Genomic DNA, 22750 nt, shown 5'->3' on the forward strand with positions numbered 1-22750 from the left:
TGTATGTGAAATGATAAAACTCGCTTGCTGTCCGCCATTACACATTGAGGTCGGACGTCTTGTATGACGAACCTTGCCTGTGTAGTAAATAATTTTTTATGTAGAACTACTCAAATCGCTCTTACAGTAGTCTGTTTACGTTATCAGGTGCATGTTCTTGTCTAAATATAATTTCACCAACTCCTCGGTGGTTATGTATTGCATTTGATTAACGTACGTACGTGACTTTGGCTCGGGTATGGGTACAACGTACATGTTGTACCTGCTTAATGGTATTGATAAACGATTTGGAATTTCAATGGTATCAATCAAAATACTTAACAATGTCATGGAATTTGTCAATATTTCTCGACAAGGAATGTAGAACAATACATTTATGTCATATTTTGCTTCGTGGTTATGTAACGGAATTAGTCTCATGGAATTGTCCCTTTAAGGAACATGAGGGAAAAGTAAACAAAAGGTAGCCAATCAATGATGAGGAAATAAAGCAAGGTAGAAAATATAACATCATGGTTTCTGGTTCGAAACATCTTATGGCACTGTCATGGGGCCTGTCAAAGACGGAATTTTATCAAAAAATGTATATGACAGAAATATGGTAAACATATGAAACTGCAGGGAAAAAGAAAGTGTCTGAATGACCATGTATATCCGGTATATATGAGAGAATACCATGTATAAAAAAAGTTGTGTGCTTAAAGGGACATTTCAGTCTAGGAGAACATTAAAATTTGTACATAGGATATTGGAAAAAACCAGTTCTAATGGAAATAAGATCAGTCGGTTTAACTGTGATATGCATGAATAGTCCATGATGGTGAAATGTGTTCGAAATGTTCAAACTCGCTCGCTGTCCGCCATTACACATTGTGGTCAAACATCTAGTATGCCGAACCCTGTCCCTTGCTCGTAGAGTAATGCAACTTTTGTCTAGAATTGCTCAAATCGCTCTGACAGTAGTGTGTTTACCTTATTAGGTGAATTGTCTTGCCTAAAAATCATTTTATCACCTCCTCAGTAATTATGTAGTTCATTTGTGTAACATGCGTGACTTTGGCTCGGATATAGGTACAGCGTACATATTGTACCTGCTTAATCGTATTGATCAACGATTTGTAATTACAACAGTATCAATTAAATACTAAACAATGACGTGGAATTTGTCAATATCTTATGATATATGTTTCATAAGAAATGTAGAACAATACATTTGTGCCTTATTTTGCTTCGTAGTTATGTAAAAGAATTAGCCTGAGTGAATTGTCTCTTTAAGGGTGTTATAATTGTTTTTCTTGTTTTTTTTGTCTGCTATTAATGTTTTTCTCTTTCTTTCACTCATCTTGCAAGTTACTCTTTTCTTTTCTTCTTTCTTTTTTATGTAGGCTTATGTCTTTCATTTCTGTACTTTGTTCCTCATTCTGATCTTCTTAATTTGTGCAATCAGTTATTTATATTAGCTTATAGCAGCATTTGTACTGTGGCTGGAGAACACCCAGCACATTTGTACTGTGGCTGGAGAACACTCAGCACATTTGTACTGTGGCTGGAGAACACCCAGCACATTTGTACTGTGGCTGGAGAACACCCAGCACATTTGTACTGTGGCTGGAGAACACCCAGCACATTTGTACTGTGGCTGGAGAACACCCAGCACATTTGTACTGTGGCTGGAGAACACCCAGCACATTTGTACTGGAGAACACTCAGCACATTTGTACTGTGGCTGGAGAACACTCAGCACATTTGTTGTGTGGAGAACACCCAGCACATTTGTACTGTGGCTGGAGAACACCCAGCACATTTGTACTGTGGCTGGAGAACACCCAGCACATTTGTACTGTGGCTGGAGAACACTCAGCACATTTGTACTGTGGCTGGAGAACACTCAGCACATTTGTACTGTGGCTGGAGAACACTCAGCACATTTGTACTGTGGCTGGAGAACACTCAGCACATTTGTACTGTGGCTGGAGAACACCCAGCACATTTGTACTGTGGCTGGAGAACACCCAGCACATTTGTACTGGAGAACACTCAGCACATTTGTACTGTGGCTGGAGAACACCCAGCACATTTGTACTAGAGGTCACTGTGCACATTTGTACTGGAGAACACTCAGCACATTTGTACTGTGGCTGGAGAACACTCAGCACATTTGTACTGTGGCTGGAGAACACCCAGCACATTTGTACTGTGGCTGGAGAACACTCAGCACATTTGTACTGGAGAACACTCAGCACATTTGTACTGGAGAACACTCAGCACATTTGTACTGTGGCTGGAGAACACCCAGCACATTTGTACTGGAGAACACTCAGCACATTTGTACTGGAGAACACTCAGCACATTTGTACTGTGCTGGAGAACACTCAGCACATTTGTACTGTGGCTGGAGAACACCCAGCACATTTGTACTGTGGCTGGAGAACACTCAGCACATTTGTACTGGAGAACACCCAGCACATTTGTGGAGAACACTCAGCACATTGTGGCTGGAGAACACCCAGCACATTTGTACTGTGGCTGGAGAACACTCAGCACATTTGTACTGTGGCTGGAGAACACTCAGCACATTTGTACTGTGGCTGGAGAACACCCAGCACATTTGTACTGTACTGGAGAACACTCAGCACATTTGTACTGTGGCTGGAGAACACCCAGCACATTTGTACTGTGGCTGGAGAACACCCAGCACATTTGTACTGTGGCTGGAGAACACCCAGCACATTTGTACTGTGGCTGGAGAACACTCAGCACATTTGTACTGTGACTGGAGAACACTCAGCACATTTGTACTGGAAACTGGAGAACACTCAGCACATTTGTACTGTGGCTGGAGAACACCCAGCACATTTGTACTGTGGCTGGAGAACACCCAGCACATTTGTACTGTGGCTGGAGAACACCCAGCACATTTGTACTGTGGCTGGAGAACACCCAGCACATTTGTACTGGAGAACACCCAGCACATTTGTACTGTGGCTGGAGAACACCCAGCACATTTGTACTGTGGCTGGAGAACACCCAGCACATTTGTACTGTGGCTGGAGAACACCCAGCACATTTGTACTGGAGAACACTCAGCACATTTGTACTGTGGCTGGAGAACACCCAGCACATTTGTACTGGAGAACACTCAGCACATTTGTACTGGAGAACACTCAGCACATTTGTACTGTGGCTGGAGAACACCCAGCACATTTGTACTGTGGCTGGAGAACACTCAGCACATTTGTACTTGCTGGAGAACACTCAGCACATTTGTTGTACTGTGGCTGGAGAACACTCAGCACATGTTGTACTGGAGAACACCCAGCACATTTGTACTGGAGAACACTCAGCACATTTGTACTGTGGCTGGAGAACACTCAGCACATTTGTACTGTGCTGGAGAACACTCAGCACATTTGTACTGTGGCTGGAGAACACCCAGCACATTTGTACTGTGGCTGGAGAACACCCAGCACATTTGTACTGGAGAACACCCAGCACATTTGTACTGTGGCTGGAGAACACCCAGCACATTTGTACTGGAGAACACCCAGCACATTTGTACTGGAGAACACTCAGCACATTTGTACTGGAGAACACCCAGCACATTTGTACTGTGGCTGGAGAACACCCAGCACATTTGTACTGTCAGCCATTTGTACTGGAGAACACCCAGCACATTTGTATGCTGGAGAAACACCAGCACATTTGTACTGGAGAAACACCCAGCACATTTGTACTGGAGAACACTCAGCACATTTGTACTGGAGAACACTCAGCACATTTGTACTGTGGCTGGAGAACACCCAGCACATTTGTACTGGAGAACACCCAGCACATTTGTACTGTGACTGGAGAACACTCAGCACATTTGTACTGTGGCTGGAGAACACCCAGCACATTTGTACTGGAGAACACCCAGCACATTTGTACTGGAGAACACCCAGCACATTTGTACTGGAGCTGCAATTTGACTGGAGAACACCCAGCACATTTGTACTGTGCTGGAGAACACTCAGCACATTTGTACTGTACTGGGCTGGAGAACACTCAGCACATTTGTACTGTGGCTGGGAGAACACAAGCACATTTGTACTGTGGCTGGAGAACACCCAGCACATTTGTACTGTGACTGGAGAACACTCAGCACATTTGTACTGTGGCTGGAGAACACTCAGCACATTTGTACTGTGGCTGGAGAACACCCAGCACATTTGTACTGTGGAGAACACCAGCACATTTGTACTGTGGCTGGAGAACACTCAGCACATTTGTACTGTACTGGAGAACACTCAGCACATTTGTACTGTGGAGAACACTCAGCACATTTGTACTGTGGCTGGAGAACACTCAGCACATTTGTACTGTGGCTGGAGAACACCCAGCACATTTGTACTGGAGAACACCAGCACATTTGTACTGGAGAACACAGCACATTTGTACTGGAGAACACTCAGCACATTTGTACTGTGGCTGGAGAACACCCAGCACATTTGTACTGTGGCTGGAGAACACTCAGCACATTTGTACTGGAGAACACTCAGCACATTTGTACTGTGGCTGGAGAACACCCAGCACATTTGTACTGGAGAACACTCAGCACATTTGTACTGTGGCTGGAGAACACCCAGCACATTTGTACTGTGGCTGGAGAACACCCAGCACATTTGTACTGGAGAACACCCAGCACATTTGTACTGTGGCTGGAGAACACCCAGCACATTTGTACTGGAGAACACCAGCACATTTGTTGGCTGGAGAACACTCAGCACATTTGTACTGGAGAACACTCAGCACATTTGTACTGGAGAACACTCAGCACATTTGTAGACATTGTATGGAGAACACACCCAGCACATTTGTACTGTGGCTGGAGAACACCCAGCACATTTGTACTGTGGCTGGAGAACACTCAGCACATTTGTACTGTGGCTGGAGAACACCCAGCACATTTGTACTGGAGAACACTCAGCACATTTGTACTGGAGAACACCCAGCACATTTGTACTGTGGCTGGAGAACACCCAGCACATTTGTACTGGAGAACACCCAGCACATTTGTACTGGAGAACACTCAGCACATTTGTACTGTGGCTGGAGAACACCCAGCACATTTGTACTGGAGAACACTCAGCACATTTGTACTGGAGAACACCCAGCACATTTGTACTGTGGCTGGAGAACACCCAGCACATTTGTACTGGAGAACACCCAGCACATTTGTACTGTGGCTGGAGAACACTCAGCACATTTGTACTGTGGCTGGAGAACACCCAGCACATTTGTACTGTGGCTGGAGAACACCCAGCACATTTGTACTGTGGCTGGAGAACACTCAGCACATTTGTACTGGAGAACACTCAGCACATTTGTACTGGAGAACACCCAGCACATTTGTGGAGAACACTCAGCACATTTGTACTGGAGAACACCCAGCACATTTGTACTGGAGAACACTCAGCACATTTGTACTGGAGAACACCCAGCACATTTGTACTGGAGAACACCCAGCACATTTGTACTGGAGAACACTCAGCACATTTGTACTGGAGAACACTCAGCACATTTGTACTGGAGAACACCCAGCACATTTGTACTGTGGCTGGAGAACACTCAGCACATTTGTACTGTGGCTGGAGAACACCCAGCACATTTGTACTGTGGCTGGAGAACACCCAGCACATTTGTACTGGAGAACACCCAGCACATTTGTACTGGAGAACACTCAGCACATTTTTGTACTGGAGAACACCCAGCACATTTGTACTGGAGAACACCCAGCACATTTGTACTGGAGAACACCCAGCACATTTGTACTGGAGAACACTCAGCACATTTGTACTGTGTGGAGAACACCCAGCACATTTGTACTGGAGAACACCAGCATTTGTACTGGAGAACACTCAGCACATTTGTACTGGAGAACACTCAGCACATTTGTACTGGAGAACACCCAGCACATTTGTACTGGAGAACACTCAGCACATTTGTACTGGGAGAACACCAGCACATTTGTACTGGAGAACACTCAGCACATTTGTACTGGAGAACACCAGCACATTTGTACTGGAGAACACCCAGCACATTTGTACTGAGAGAACACCCAGCACATTTGTACTGAACACTCAGCACATTTGTACTGGAGAACACCCAGCACATTTGTACTGGAGAACACCAGCACATTTGTACTGGAGAATACCCAGCACATTTGTACTGGAGCACCCAGCACATTTGTACTGAGCACTCAGCACATTTGTACTGTGACTGGAGAACACCCAGCACATTTGTACTGGAGAACACCCAGCACATTTGTACTGGAGAACACCCAGCACATTTGTACTGGAGAACACTCAGCACATTTGTACTGGAGAACACCCAGCACATTTGTACTGGAGAACACCAGCACATTTGTACTGGAGAACACCCAGCACATTTGTACTGGAGAATACCCAGCACATTTGTACTAGAGGTCACTCAGCACATTTGTACTGTGACTGGAGAACACCCAGCACATTTGTACTGGAGAACACCCAGCACATTTGTACTGGAGAACACTCAGCACATTTGTACTGGAGAACACTCAGCACATTTGTACTGGAGAACACTCAGCACATTTGTACTGGAGAATACCCAGCACATTTGTACTAGAGGTCACTCAGCACATTTGTACTGTGACTGGAGAACACCCAGCACATTTGTACTGGAGAACACCCAGCACATTTGTACTGGAGAACACCCAGCACATTTGTACTGGAGAACACCCAGCACATTTGTACTGGAGAACACCCAGCACATTTGTACTGGAGAACACCCAGCACATTTGTACTGGAGAACACTCAGCACATTTGATTTGTACTGGAGAACACTCAGCACATTTGTACTGTGACTGGAGAACACTCAGCACATTTGTACTGTGGCTGGAGAACACTCAGCACATTTGTACTGGAGAACACTCAGCACATTTGTACTGTGACTGGAGAACACTCAGCACATTTGTACTGGAGAACACTCAGCACATTTGTACTGTGACTGGAGAACACCCAGCACATTTGTACTGGAGAACACTCAGCACATTTGTACTGGAGAACACTCAGCACATTTGTACTGGAGAACACTCAGCACATTTGTACTGGAGAACACTCAGCACATTTGTACTGGAGAACACTCAGCACATTTGTACTGTGACAGGACAACACTCAGCACATTTGTACTGGAGAACACCCAACACATTTGTACTGTGACTGGAGAACACTCAGCACATTTGTACTGGAGAACACTCAGCACATTTGTACTGTGACTGGAGAACACTCAGCACATTTGTACTGTGACTGGAGAACACTCAGCATTATTTGTACTGTGACTGGAGAACACTCAGCACATTTGTACTGGAGAACACTCAGCACATTTGTTCTGTGACTGGAGAACACTCAGCAGATTTGTACTGGAGAACACAGCTGATTTGTACTGTGACTCTAGAAGGCAATAACAGAATACATATTTTGGTGGAAAAAAGTTATATTAAAATTTGATCATGGCTTTAGTTATCCAGTTGGTTTGGAAACTTATAAAATGATAACCAGTTCCACATTTCACCAAGTTTATTATCAACAAATAAATACAACGATATACATGTACCAAGCGACAAAATATGGAGAACACACAAAAACAGGAGATCCCAGAGAAACCTTGGCGCCCAAAATATTCTACCGACAATAACTGCCTAAAAATACATGTTGGCGCTTTAAGATGAGGATTCTTTTCACCGTCAGTTGTCCGTGATGGCGGACATGTTTATTTACACAACTGTGTCCTGAATCACCAACAGGACAACAGTCGATCTGACTTTGGATAAAACTACTAATCCTTCCATCACTGTTTTCTTTCTTACTAAAGAATGATAATTATGTTTAGTTGATGGCCTAAGTCTTCAAAGAGTGTATTTTTTTTTCTCGGTGCAATAGTTTGCTATCTGAATTAATTACTTGACTAAGTAAGTGATTAGTGGCAGAGATGAATACATATTGCGAGACTTAGGAAAGCCGATATGACAAGGATAAATAAAGAATTCATGGTTAGTATCTTAGAATACAAGGTTTATTTTGGAAAATAAAAGAGAAGTGAGAGAACTAACACTCTTGAGGTGTTGAAAGCGGTGCCACGACTGCTGGATGGATATCACGTGATATTCAGCCGAGACCCTTACGATGTGAAAACAATCAAATGAATAAAAGGATACTCAACATCCATGGCAGTTTGTTTTTATTAAGGAGAACAAATTGTCAACATGTTTTGGCCGCCTAGCCGCCGTCATCAGAACAATTTTCGTATACAAACAATTTTGTTAAAGTAAACAATTGCGGTAACATTAATGATGTCATAAACAATAGATTGATTTATGAATGGACAAATGGATAGAATAGTTCTAGTTACTTTGTGGATCTGAAGCTGCCGTTTACCGAGTGGTTGTTTTACGTTAACATCATTCTCATCTAAGCAAAAGGTGTACATGCAAGGGTAAACAATAGGAACAAAACTTTAGGATCTTCCCCATGCAACTCGACATGCCTTACCTGTCCGTACATAAAAACTAGACGAACCATAACTAGTCACAAAACTGGAGCCGTTTTTAAGATAAAAGGCTCTATAACTTGCATCACACCCAGTGTGATTTACGAAATTGAATGTTGCAAATGTGGAATTCAGTACGTTGGCCAAACTTCCAACAACATTCAAGAAAGAATGAGAGGCCATTTCTACGATATCAAAAATGCCAAGTATCGCGCCATTACTCCACATGCAACCATCACATTGATGACGTCATTATCATTGGAGTAGTAACCACAGTAAACAACAACATCCGCCTACGAACTGAGGAGGCGTGGATCACGAATGTATGCACTCTACAACCGCAAGGACTCAACATCCAAATTTAATTATGCCCAATTTTAAAATTTACCAAGACGAAACCGATCCATACCTCTACTGAACGGAAGAAGCTGCAAAAACATATCCAATGCTCGAAGTACATTACCAAACTTAGCACCATCACTGCACTGAGAAGACATATGAATAACAAACATAGTGTGCAAGACACCAAATGTGAATGTCTGCCTAAAACATTACTGCAGGAAAGACGTTACCACATCCTGAATGTCCACCCAGAAGATTTCACCACATCCATCACTACAGAAATGTTTTCCCCACCAGAGATAGCAACCAAACCTATCGCATGGAAACCACTGTTGGAAGCTAAACACAGAGATCTCAGTAAGATTCAGGATTGTCGATGCTCCAGAGAACACACAGAACCCATGGAATCCAGCATCTGTAATACACTGGAAGAAGAGCTATATCTATCTCCGGATGATGAGGAGAGTACGTCCAGAAACGGTCATTATTTCATTATATAATTATGTAGGATATGAAGACCAATCTAAATCCCCTCTGAACATTAACAGTCTTAAAGACACCTTCTGATGAGAATAATGTTAACGTAAAAAAACAACCAGATGTACTTATCCACTCAGTATACGGCAGCTTCAAATCCACTAAGTAACTAGAACTATTTGTCCATTCATAAATCGATCTATTGTTTATGACTGTAAGCCAAATAATGAGGATAAAAGTTCTATCTGGTTGTTAGTCATTATTTCTGAAGTCAAATTGATCACCATACATCAATGTGAATTTAGTTACAAACAGAAGAAGAAAATAGGGAAGCGGCTTGAACATAGTCAAAAACAGACTTCATAGAATACACACAACAAGAGTCCAAGGGAAACCTATTCACAGAATTGGAGATGATAACTTCTGTAATTTCTGAGAAATAGCAGTAACAAGAATTCCTAATGGACAGACGTACGGAAGGTGATTTGAATAACACACCATCTCATGATGATGGGTTAAAAACAAAACATTGATATCCTGAACAACTGATTATCAATGAACAGATGTGGGTACACAGCGTCCCTTGGTGTGCAGTCTGGTTTAGTGGGGAGAGTCCCTTGGTGTGTAGTCTGGTTTGGTGGGGAGTGTCCCTTGGTGTGTAGTCTAGTTTGGTGGGGAGTGTCCCTTGGTGTGTAGTCTGGTTTGGTGGGGAGAGTCCCTTGGTGTGTAACCTGGTTTGGTGGGGAGCGTCCCTTGGTGTGTAGTCTGGTTTGGTGGGGAGTGTCCCTTGGTGTGTAGTCTGGTTTGGTGGGGAGCGTCCCTTGGTGTGTAGTCTGGTTTGGTGGGGAGCGTCCCTTGGTGTGTAGTCTGGTTTGGTGGGGAGCGTCCCTTGGTGTGTAGTCTGGTTTGGTGGGGAGTGTCCCTTGGTGTGTAGTCTGGTTTGGTGGGGAGCGTCCCTTGGTGTGTAGTCTGGTTTGGTGGGGAGCGTCCCTTGGTGTGTAGTCTGGTTTGGTGGGGAGTGTCCCTTGGTGTGTAGTCTGGTTTGGTGGGGAGCGTCCCTTGGTGTGTAGTCTGGTTTGGTGGGGAGCGTCCCTTGGTGTGTAGTCTGGTTTGGTGGGGAGCGTCCCTTGGTGTGTAGTCTGGTTTGGTGGGGAGCGTCCCTTGGTGTGTAGTCTGGTTTGGTGGGGAGCGTCCCTTGGTGTGTAGTCTGGTTTGGTGGGGAGTGTCCCTTGGTGTGTAGTCTGGTTTGGTGGGGAGCGTCCCTTGGTGTGTAGTCTGGTTTGGTGGGGAGCGTCCCTTGGTGTGTAGTCTGGTTTGGTGGGGAGTGTCCCTTGGTGTGTAGTCTGGTTTGGTGGGGAGTGTCCCTTGGTGTGTAGTCTGGTTTGGTGGGGAGCGTCCCTTGGTGTGTAGTCTGGTTTGGTGGGGAGCGTTCCTTGGTGTGTAGTCTGGTTTGGTGGGGAGCATCACTTGGTGTGTAGTCTGGTTTGGTGGGGAGCGTCCCTTGGTGTGTAGTCTGGTTTGGTGGGGAGCGTCACTTGGTGTGTAGTCTGGTTTGGTGGGAAGCGTCCCTTGGTGTGTAGTCTGGTTTGGTGGGGAGCGTCCCTTGGTGTGTAGTCCGGTTTGGTGGGGAGCGTCCCTTGGTGTGTAACCTGGTTTGGTGGGGAGTGTCCCTTGGTGTGTAGTCTGGTTTGGTGGGGAGTTTCCCTTGGTGTGTAGTCCGGTTTGGTGGGGAGAGTCCCTTGGTGTGTAGTCTGGTTTGGTGGGGAGAGTCCCTTGGTGTGTAACCTGGTTTGGTGGGGAGCGTCCCCTTGGTGTGTAGTCTGGTTTGGTGGGGAGTGTCCCTTGGTGTGTAGTCTGGTTTGGTGGGGAGCGTCCCTTGGTGTGTAGTCTGGTTTGGTGGGGAGCGTCCCTTGGTGTGTAGTCTGGTTTGGTGGGGAGCGTCCCTTGGTGTGTAGTCTGGTTTGGTGGGGAGCATCACTTGGTGTGTAGTCTGGTTTGGTGGGAAGCGTCCCTTGGTGTGTAGTCTGGTTTGGTGGGGAGCGTCCCTTGGTGTGTAGTCTGGTTTGGTGGGGAGCGTCCCTTGGTGTGTAGTCCGGTTTGGTGGGGAGCGTCCCTTGGTGTGTAACCTGGTCTGGTGGGGAGAGTCCCTTGGTGTGTAGTCTGGTTTGGTGGGGAGTGTCCCTTGGTGTGTAACCTGGCTTGGTGGGGAGAGTCCCTTGGTTTGTAGTCTGGTTTGGTGGGGAGCGTCCCTTTGTGTGTAGTCTGGTTTGGTGGGGAGCGTCCCTTGGTGTGTAGTCTGGTTTGGTGGGGAGCGTCGCTTGGTGTGTAGTCTGGTTTGGTGGGGAGCGTTCCTTGGTGTGTAGTCTGGTTTGGTGGGGAGCGTCGCTTGGTGTGTAGTCTGGTTTGGTGGGGAGCGTCCCTTTGTGTGTAGTCTGGTTTGGTGGGGAGCGTCCCTTGGTGTGTAGTCTGGTTTGGTGGGGAGCGTCGCTTGGTGTGTAGTCTGGTTTGGTGGGGAGCGTTCCTTGGTGTGTAGTCTGGTTTGGTGGGGAGCGTCGCTTGGTGTGTAGTCTGGTTTGGTGGGGAGCGTCCCTTTGTGTGTAGTCTGGTTTGGTGGGGAGCGTCCCTTGGTGTGTAGTCTGGTTTGGTGGGGAGCGTCCCTTGGTGTGTAGTCTGGTTTGGTGGGGAGCGTCCCTTGGTGTGTAGTCTGGTTTGGTGGGGAGCGTCCCTTGGTGTGTAGTCTGGTTTGGTGGGGAGCGTCCCTTGGTGTGTAGTCTGGTTTGGTGGGGAGTGTCCCTTGGTGTGTAGTCTGGTTTGGTGGGAAGCGTCCCTTGGTGTATAGTCTGGTTTGGTGGGGAGCGTCCCTTGGTGTGTAGTCTGGTTTGGTGGGGAGCGTCCCTTGGTGTGTAGTCTGGTTTGGTGGGGAGCGTCCCTTGGTGTGTAGTCTGGTTTGGTGGGGAGTGTCCCTTGGTGTGTAGTCTGGTTTGGTGGGGAGCGTCCCTTGGTGTGTAGTCTGGTTTGGTGGGGAGCGTCCCTTGGTGTGTAGTCTGGTTTGGTGGGGAGCGTCACTTGGTGTGTAGTCTGGTTTGGTGGGGAGCGTCCCTTGGTGTGTAGTCTGGTTTGGTGGGGAGCGTCCCTTGGTGTGTAGTCTGGTTTGGTGGGGAGCGTCCCTTGGTGTGTAGTCTGGTTTGGTGGGGAGCGTCACTTGGTGTGTAGTCTGGTTTGGTGGGAAGCGTCCCTTGGTGTGTAGTCTGGTTTGGTGGGGAGCGTCCCTTGGTGTGTAGTCCGGTTTGGTGGGGAGCGTCCCTTGGTGTGTAACCTGGTTTGGTGGGGAGTGTCCCTTGGTGTGTAGTCTGGTTTGGTGGGGAGTTTCCCTTGGTGTGTAGTCTGGTTTGGTGGGGAGAGTCCCTTGGTGTGTAGTCTGGTTTGGTGGGGAGAGTCCCTTGGTGTGTAACCTGGTTTGGTGGGGAGCGTCCCCTTGGTGTGTAGTCTGGTTTGGTGGGGAGTGTCCCTTGGTGTGTAGTCTGGTTTGGTGGGGAGCGTCCCTTGGTGTGTAGTCTGGTTTGGTGGGGAGCGTCCCTTGGTGTGTAGTCTGGTTTGGTGGGGAGCGTCCCTTGGTGTGTAGTCTGGTTTGGTGGGGAGCGTCACTTGGTGTGTAGTCTGGTTTGGTGGGAAGCGTCCCTTGGTGTGTAGTCTGGTTTGGTGGGGAGCGTCCCTTGGTGTGTAGTCTGGTTTGGTGGGGAGCGTCCCTTGGTGTGTAGTCCGGTTTGGTGGGGAGCGTCCCTTGGTGTGTAACCTGGTCTGGTGGGGAGAGTCCCTTGGTGTGTAGTCTGGTTTGGTGGGGAGTGTCCCTTGGTGTGTAACCTGGCTTGGTGGGGAGAGTCCCTTGGTTTGTAGTCTGGTTTGGTGGGGAGCGTCGCTTGGTGTGTAGTCTGGTTTGGTGGGGAGCGTTCCTTGGTGTGTAGTCTGGTTTGGTGGGGAGCATCGCTTGGTGTGTAGTCTGGTTTGGTGGGGAGCGTCCCTTGGTGTGTAACCTGGTCCTTTAGAGCCCTTTGTATCTTTCACCCTTCTTTAAGTCTTTCCTCATAATTTTTCACTGTAAGAAGTTAATGCAAATAATACAGTTAGAAAATAAGCTGAAATATTACAAATAACATTCCTACAATACTTTTGTAACATAGCACATTATTTAATCATTGTCCCCGTCATAGAACACAAAACAGACATTTGGGAAAGCTATATATGAAATATGAGACAGATTCCTTCAGTGAGCTACTCAAATTTCCTTATGTCTGTCCTTCCCCCTTCCATTAATAATTCTTGCTCTATTTCTCATATCTCTCTCGAATTTCATGTTCCCCATGGACATGCAAATTGCATTTTCATACCAATCTGACAACAAAATAGTCGAAAAGACAGTTATCATGGATTTTGATAGTTGAGCTTCTATATTTCTGAAAATACTGAACGGAACTGTCTCCAATTACACATGTAGGCTCTCTTAGTTCCCCAGATGTACATATCACATTTTAGGACAAATCAGATAACAAAACAGCTGACAGGTAGCTATCTTGGACAGATGATGATTGTTACAGCTATTACTTAGAAAGTACTCAGAAAGGGATATGTCTAAATCTTTGTATGTAGACTCTCGTTTGATAGCTTTTAAATTAATGAAAAATAGTCACACTTATAAGTTCAAAGATCGTAAGTTTACAAATGAAAAGTGCAAATAGACAAAACCAGACGAGAGAATATTCTCTTTAATATATCCTACTATTTGATGATGATAGGCTAAAAAGGTATTGTCCGATCCATGTCATGTTCTGCACCAAATTGAGGATATATTTACCTACCCTTCTATATTGAGTCTCTCTAGGATATCTTATACAGAGTTACCTACCCTTCTATAATCAATCTGAGTCTCCCTAAGATATCTTATACAGAGTTACCTACCCTTCTATATTGAGTTTCTCTAGGGTATCTTATACAGAGTTACCTACCCTTCTACATTGAGGTCTCTCTAGGATATCTTATACAGAGTTACCTACCCTTCTACATTGAGTCTCTCTTGGATATCTTATACAGAGTTACCTACCCTTCTATATTGAGTCTCTCTAGGATATCTTATACAGAGTTACCTACCCTTCTACATTGAGTCTCTCTAGGATATCTTATACAGAGTTACCTACCCTTCTACATTGAGTCTCTCTAGGATATCTTATACAGAGTTACCTACCCTTCTATATTGAGTCTCTCTAGGATATCTTATACAGAGTTACCTACCCTTCTACATTGAGTCTCTCTAGGATATCTTATACAGAGTTACCTACCCTTCTACATTGAGTCTCTCTAGGATATCTTATACAGAGTTACCTACACTTATATATTGAGTCTCTCCAGGATATCTTATACAGAGTTACCTACCCTTCAACATTGAGTCTCTCTAGGATATCTTATACAGAGTTAACTACCCTTCTACATTGAGTTTCTCTAGGATATCTTATACAGAGTTACCTACCCTTCTACATTGAGTTTCTCTAGGATATCTTATACAGAGTTACCTACCCTTCTACATTGAGTCTCTCTAGGATATCTTATACAGAGTTACCTACACTTATACATTGAGTCTCTCTAGGATATCTTATACAGAGTTACCTACCCTTCTATATTGAGTCTCCCTAAGATATCTTATACAGAGTTACCTACCCTTCTATATTGAGTCTCCCTAAGATATCTTATACAGAGTTACTTACCCTTCTATATTGAGTCTCCCTAAGATATCTTATACAGAGTTACCTACCCTTCTACATTGAGTCTCCCTAGGATATCTTATACAGAGTTACCTACCCTTCTACATTGAGTTTCTCTAGGATATCTTATACAGAGTTACCTACCCTTCTACATTGAGTCTCTCTAGGATATCTTATACAGAGTTACCTACCCTTCTACATTGAGTTTCTCTAGGATATCTTATACAGAGTTACCTACCCTTCTACATTGAGTTTCTCTAGGATATCTTATACAGAGTTACCTACCCTTCTACATTGAGTCTCTCTAGGATATCTTATACAGAGTTACCTACCCTTCTACATTGAGTCTCTCTAGGATATCTTATACAGAGTTACCTACCCTTCTTTATACAGAGTTACCTACCCTTCTACATTGAGTCTCTCTAGGATATCTTATACAGAGTTACCTACCCTTCTATATTGAGTCTCTCTAGGATATCTTATACAGAGTTACCTACCCTTCTACATTGAGTCTCTCTAGGATATCTTATACAGAGTTACCTAACCTTCTACATTGAGTCTCTCTAGGATATCTTGTACAGAGTTACCTACAATTATATATTGAGTCTCTCCAGAATATCTTATACAGAGTTAAGTACCCTTCTACATTGAGTCTCTCTAGGATATCTTATACAGAGTTACCTACCCTTCTACTTTGAGGTTTTCTAGGATATTTTATACAGAGTTACCTACTCTTCTACATTGAGTTTCTCTAGGGTATCTTATACAGAGTTACCTACCCTTCTACATTGAGTCTCTCTTGGATATCTTATACAGAGTTACCTACCCTTCTACATTGAGTCTCTCTAGGATATCTTATACAGAGTTACCTACCCTTCTACATTGAGTCTCTCTAGGATATCTTATACAGAGTTACCTACACTTATATATTGAGTCTCTCCAGGATATCTTATACAGAGTTACCTACCCTTCTACATTGAGTCTCTCTAGGATATCTTATACAGAGTTACCTACCCTTCTATATTGAGTCTCTCTAGGATATCTTATACAGAGTTACCTACCCTTCTACATTGAGTTTCTCTAGGATATCTTATACAGAGTTACCTACCCTTCTACATTGAGTCTCTCTAGGATATCTTATACAGAGTTACCTACCCTTCTACATTGAGTCTTTCTAGGATATCTTATACAGAGTTACCTACCCTTCTACATTGAGTCTATCTAGGATATCTTATACAGAGTTACCTACACTTATATATTGAGTCTCTCCAGGATATCTTATACAGAGTTACCTACCCTTCTACATTGAGTCTCTCTAGGATATCTTATACAGAGTTACCTACACTTATATATTGAGTCTCTCCAGGATATCTTATACAGAGTTACCTACCCTTCTACATTGATTCTCTCTAGGATATCTTATACAGAGTTACCTACCCTTCAACATTGAGTTTCTCTAGGATATCTTATACAGAGTTACCTACCCTTCTACATTGAGTTTCTCTAGGATATCTTATACAGAGTTACCTACCCTTCTACATTGAGTTTCTCTAGGATATCTTATACAGAGTTACCTACCCTTCTACATTGAGTTTCTCTAGGATATCTTATACAGAGTTACCTACCCTTCTACATTGAGTCTGTCTAGGATATCTTTATACAGAGTTACCTACTCTTCTATATTGAGTCTCTCTAGGATATCTTATACAGAGTTACCTACACTTATATATTGAGTCTCTCTAGGATATCTTATACAGAGTTACCTACCCTTCTACATTGAGTCTCTCCAGGATATCTTATACAGTGTTACCTACCCTTCTACATTGAGTCTCTCTAGGATATCTTATACAGAGTTACCTACCCTTCTACATTGAGTTTCTCTAGGATATCTTATACAGAGTTACCTACCCTTCTACATTGAGTTTCTCTAGGATATCTTATACAGAGTTACCTACCCTTCTACATTGAGTCTCTCTAGGATATCTTATACAGAGTTACCTACCCTTCTACATTGAGTCTCTCTAGGATATCTTATACAGAGTTACCTACCCTTCTACATTGAGTCTATCTAGGATATCTTATACAGAGTTACCTACACTTATATATTGAGTCTCTCCAGGATATCTTATACAGAGTTACCTACCCTTCTACATTGAGTCTCTCTAGGATATCTTATACAGAGTTACCTACACTTATATATTGAGTCTCTCCAGGATATCTTATACAGAGTTACCTACCCTTCTACATTGATTCTCTCTAGGATATCTTATACAGAGTTACCTACCCTTCAACATTGAGTTTCTCTAGGATATCTTGTACAGAGTTACCTACCCTTCTACATTGAGTTTCTCTAGGATATCTTATACAGAGTTACCTACCCTTCTACATTGAGTCTCTCTAGGATATCTTATACAGAGTTACCTACCCTTCTACATTGAGTCTCTCTAGGATATCTTATACAGAGTTACCTACACTTATACATTGAGTCTCCCTAGGATATCTTATACAGTGGAACCTCCCAAAACCGAACCTTCTCAAAACCGATCACCTCTAGAAACCGAACATGGATGTCATGTAGGGAATGAATTCCTCTTTATTAATAGTATATAAAACTTCCCAAAACCGATCCCTCCCAATTCCGAATACCGGACCGATTTTGAGATCGGAATAGTCAAATAATAACTAAAATACACTTCTGAAAACCGGCCTTACCTGAGCGACACCGATAGATTGCATTGAGGTCTGATCAACCGACCGTGAAATACACACGTACCTGTACCATACAGATGTGAAGGTATAGGTACACGGTAATTATACCCGAGATGGTGGTGCAATTATTCAATCATGCCTATTGTTTAGATATCTAACGAAGGTCTACCATTTGCACACGGTTTGTTTACTGTAGGAAAACAAGCAGAGCTAGTAACAAAGAGAAAGTTTCGTATTCAAATCACACATTTTTTTTTTATTTACATATGTAGTTGTCGGATAACGTAAATTATCTGTATGAAGAGGCCGAAGCCTTGTATTAATGACCGGCATCGACTGATCATCGTGTAATTAGACCATATAATTTGATTCTTGACGTAACCGAAAGCGATCGGTCGTATGTAGGTTGCAGACGAGAACATCTCCAAGAACATTCACACAACTAACTAACTAAACTACGTTTATAAGCGGTAACAAAGTCAAGTTTGCTGTAATCCATTCCTTTTAAACGTATGATTCTCTCTTTTGTGATAACATTGACATTAACAATCAATATTGGTCGGTTTTAACAAACACTAGGCATACATGCGGTGCACTAATGTAAAAAACAACTTCCGATCAATTAAATCCGGATCATGATGATCGATATTCGGTTCACTTCTCCAAACCGAACCCTCTCTAAACCGGCCGAAATTATATGCACCGACCATGATCGGTTTCGGGAGGTTCCACTGTACAGAGTTACCTACCCTTCTACCTTGAGTCTCCCTAGGATATCTTATACAGAGTTTCCTACCCTTCTACATTGAGTCTCCCTAGGATATCTTATACAGAGTTACCTACCCTTCTACATTGATTCTCCCTAGGATATCTTATACAGAGTTACCTACCCTTCTACATTGAGTCTCCCTAAGATATCTTATACAGAGTTATCTACCCTTCTACATTGAGTCTCCCTAGGATATCTTATACAGAGTTACCTACCCTTCTACATTGAGTTTCTCTAGAATATCTTATACAGAGTTACCTACCCTTCTACATTGAGTCTCTCTAGGATATCTTATACAGAGTTACCTACACTTATACATTGAGTCTCCCTAGGATATCTTATACAGAGTTACCTACCCTTCTACATTGAGTCTCCCTGGGATATCTTATACAGAGTTACCTACCCTTCTACGTTGAGTCTCCCTAGGATATCTTATACAGAGTTACCTACCCTTCTACATTGAGTCTCCCTAGGATATCTTATACAGAGTTACCTACCCTTCTACATTGAGTCTCCCTAAGATATCTTATACAGAGTTACCTACCCTTCTACACTGAGTTTCTCTAGGATATCTTATACAGAGTTACCTACCCTTCTACATTGAGTCTCTCTAGGATATCTTATACAGAGTTACCTACCCTTCTACATTGATTCTCTCTAGGATATCTTATACAGAGTTACCTACCCTTCTACATTGAGTTTCTCTAGGATATCTTATACATAGTTACCTACCCTTCTACATTGAGTTTCTCTAGGATATCTTATACAGAGTTACCTACCCTTCTACATTGAGTCTCTCTAGGATATCTTATACAGAGTTACCTACCCTTCTACATTGAGTCTCTCTAGGATATCTTATACAGAGTTACCTACACTTATACATTGAGTCTCCCTAGGATATCTTATACAGAGTTACCTACCCTTTTACATTGAGTCTCCCTAGGATATCTTATACAGAGTTACCTACCCTTCTACGTTGAGTCTCCCTAGGATATCTTATACAGAGTTTCCTACCCTTCTACATTGAGTCTCCCTAGGATATCTTAGACAGAGTTACCTACCCTTCTACATTGAGTCTCTCCAGGATATCTTATACAGAGTTTTCTACCCTTCTACATTGAGTCTCCCTAGGATATCTTATACAGAGTTATCTACCCTTCTACATTGAGTCTCCCTAAGATATCTTATACAGAGTTACTTACCCTTCTATATTGAGTCTCCCTAAGATATCTTATACAGAGTTACCTACCCTTCTATATTGAGTCTCTCTAGGATATCTTATATAGAGTTACCTACCCTTCTACATTGAGTCTCCCTGGGATATCTTATACAGAGTTACCTACCCTTCTACGTTGAGTCTCCCTAGGATATCTTATACAGAGTTACCTACCCTTCTACATTGAGTCTCCCTAGGATATCTTATACAGAGTTACCTACCCTTCTACATTGAGTTTCTCTATGATATCTTATACAGAGTTACCTACACTTATACATTGAGTCTCTCTAGGATATCTTATACAGAGTTACCTACCCTTCTACATTGAGTCTCCCTAGGATATCTTATACAGAGTTACCTACCCTTCTACATTGAGTCTCTCTAGGGTATCTTATACAGAGTTACCTACTCTTCTACATTGAGTCTCCCTAGGGTATCTTATACAGAGTTACCTACCCTTCTACATTGAGTCTCCCTAGGATATCTTATACAGAGTTACCTACCCTTCTACATTGAGTCTCCCTAGGATATCTTATACAGAGTTACCTACCCTTCTACATTGAGTCTCCCTAGGATATCTTATACAGAGTTACCTACCCTTCTACATTGAGTCTCCCTAGGATATCTTATACAGAGTTACCTACCCTTCTACATTGAGTTTCTCTAGAATATCTTATACAGAGTTATCTACCCTTCTACATTGAGTCTCTCTAGGATATCTTATACAGAGTTACCTACACTTATACATTGAGTCTCCCTAGGATATCTTATACAGAGTTACCTACCCTTCTACATTGAGTCTCCCTAGGATATCTTATACAGAGTTACCTACCCTTCTACGTTGAGTCTCCCTAGGATATCTTATACAGAGTTTCCTACCCTTCTACATTGAGTCTCCCTAGGATATCTTAGACAGAGTTACCTACCCTTCTACATTGAGTCTCTCCAGGTGTTACCGATAGTGTGATACTGAGAAGAGTGTAGGTGAGGGATGTTATACTGGTAGGTGTGATACTGGAGAAGTGTGAGGGTGTTATACCTGGTAGTGTGATACTGGAGAAGTGTGAGGTGATGGGATAGGTGTGATACAAATGGAGAAGTGTGAGACGTGAGGGATGTTATACCTGTAGTGTGATACTAGAGAAGTGTGAGGGGATGTTATACCTGGTAGTGTGATACTGGAGAAGTGTGAGGGATGTTATACCTGGTAGTGTGATACTGGAGAAGTGTGAGGTGAGGGGATGTTATACCTGGTAGTGTGATACTGGAGAAGTGTGAGGTGAGGGATGTTATACCTGGTAGTGTGATACTGGAGAAGTGTGAGGGATGTTATACCTGGTAGTGTGATACTGGAGAAGTGTGAGGGATGTTATACCTGGTAGTGTGATACTGGAGAAGTGTGAGGGATGTTATACCTGGTAGTGTGATACTGGAGAAGTGTGAGGTGAGGGATGTTATACCTGGTAGTGTGATACTGGAGAAGTGTGAGGGATGTTATACCTGGTAGTGTGATACTGGAGAAGTGTGAGGTGAAGGATGTTATACCTGGTAGTGTGATACTGGAGAAGTGTGAGGTGAGGGATGTTATACCTGGTAGTGTGATACTGGAGAAGTGTGAGGTGAGGGATGTTATACCTGGTAGTGTGATACTGGAGAAGTGTGAGTGAGGGATGTTATACCTGGTAGTGTGATACTGGAGAAGTGTGTGAGGGATGTTATACCTGGTAGTGTGATACTGGAGAAGTGTGAGGTGAGGGATGTTATACCTGGTAGTGTGATACTGGAGAAGTGTGAGGTGAGGGATGTTATACCTGGTAGTGTGATACTGGAGAAGTGTGAGGGATGTTATACCTGGTAGTGTGATACTGGAGAAGTGTGAGGTGAGGGATGTTATACCTGGTAGTGTGATACTGGAGAAGTGTGAGGTGAGGGATGTTATACCTGGTAGTGTGATACTGGAGAAGTGTGAGGTGAGGGATGTTATACCTGGTAGTGTGATACTGGAGAAGTGTGAGGGATGTTATACCTGGTAGTGTGATACTGGAGAAGTGTGAGGTGAGGGATGTTATACCTGGTAGTGTGATACTGGAGAAGTGTGAGGGATGTTATACCTGGTAGTGTGATACTGGAGAAGTGTGAGGGATGTTATACCTGGTAGTGTGATACTGGAGAAGTGTGAGGGATGTTATACCTGGTAGTGTGATACTGGAGAAGTGTGAGGGATGTTATACCTGGTAGTGTGATACTGGAGAAGTGTGAGGTGAGGGATGTTATACCTGGTAGTGTGATACTGGAGAAGTGTGAGGTGAGGGATGTTATACCTGGTAGTGTGATACTGGAGAAGTGTGAGGGATGTTATACCTGGTAGTGTGATACTGGAGAAGTGTGAGGGATGTTATACCTGGTAGTGTGATACTGGAGAAGTGTGAGGGATGTTATACCTGGTAGTGTGATACTGGAGAAGTGTGAGGTGAGGGATGTTATACCTGGTAGTGTGATACTGGAGAAGTGTGAGGGATGTTTATACCTGGTAGTGTGATACTGGAGAAGTGTGAGGTGAGGGATGTTATACCTGGTAGTGTGATACTGGAGAAGTGTGAGGTGAGGGATGTTATACCTGGTAGTGTGATACTGGAGAAGTGTGAGGGATGTTATACCTGGTAGTGTGATACTGGAGAAGTGTGAGGGATGTTATACCTGGTAGTGTGATACTGGAGAAGTGTGAGGTGAGGGATGTTATACCTGGTAGTGTGATACTGGAGAAGTGTGAGGTGAGGGATGTTATACCTGGTAGTGTGATACTGGAGAAGTGTGAGGTGAGGGATGTTATACCTGGTAGTGTGATACTGGAGAAGTGTGAGGGATGTTATACCTGGTAGTGTGATACTGGAGAAGTGTGAGGGGATGTTATACCTGGTAGTGTTA

At 43.6% G+C, this 22750-nt stretch overlaps 3 protein-coding genes across 3 annotated transcripts; all 3 read right to left on the reverse strand.

Annotated features, from left to right (window-relative positions):
- Window positions 1-3164: 3164 nt before the first annotated feature.
- On the reverse strand, window positions 3165-9059 carry LOC138305873 (zinc finger protein 678-like). The gene is made up of 7 exons (XM_069246135.1): window positions 8972-9059; window positions 7381-7466; window positions 5837-5986; window positions 4668-4773; window positions 3903-4213; window positions 3610-3707; window positions 3165-3360 (listed from the first exon to the last, which is right to left on the reverse strand). Exons 1-7 carry the CDS (start codon window positions 9057-9059, stop codon window positions 3165-3167), a joined length of 1035 nt encoding a protein of 344 aa, XP_069102236.1.
- On the reverse strand, window positions 7575-15218 carry LOC138305451 (mucin-2-like). Its single transcript, XM_069245684.1, has 2 exons — window positions 15182-15218; window positions 7575-13474 (listed from the first exon to the last, which is right to left on the reverse strand). The coding sequence occupies exon 2, from the start codon at window positions 13361-13363 to the stop codon at window positions 10913-10915; it is 2451 nt and encodes an 816-aa protein (XP_069101785.1). The 5' UTR covers window positions 13364-13474; window positions 15182-15218; the 3' UTR covers window positions 7575-10912.
- On the reverse strand, window positions 10045-10845 carry LOC138305874 (uncharacterized). Its single transcript, XM_069246136.1, has one exon. It carries the CDS (start codon window positions 10843-10845, stop codon window positions 10045-10047), a length of 801 nt encoding a protein of 266 aa, XP_069102237.1.
- Window positions 15219-22750: the final 7532 nt, after the last annotated feature.

Source organism: Argopecten irradians, chromosome 13 (genome assembly GCF_041381155.1).
Source record: "Argopecten irradians isolate NY chromosome 13, Ai_NY, whole genome shotgun sequence".
NCBI classification, from domain to species: domain Eukaryota; kingdom Metazoa; phylum Mollusca; class Bivalvia; order Pectinida; family Pectinidae; genus Argopecten; species Argopecten irradians.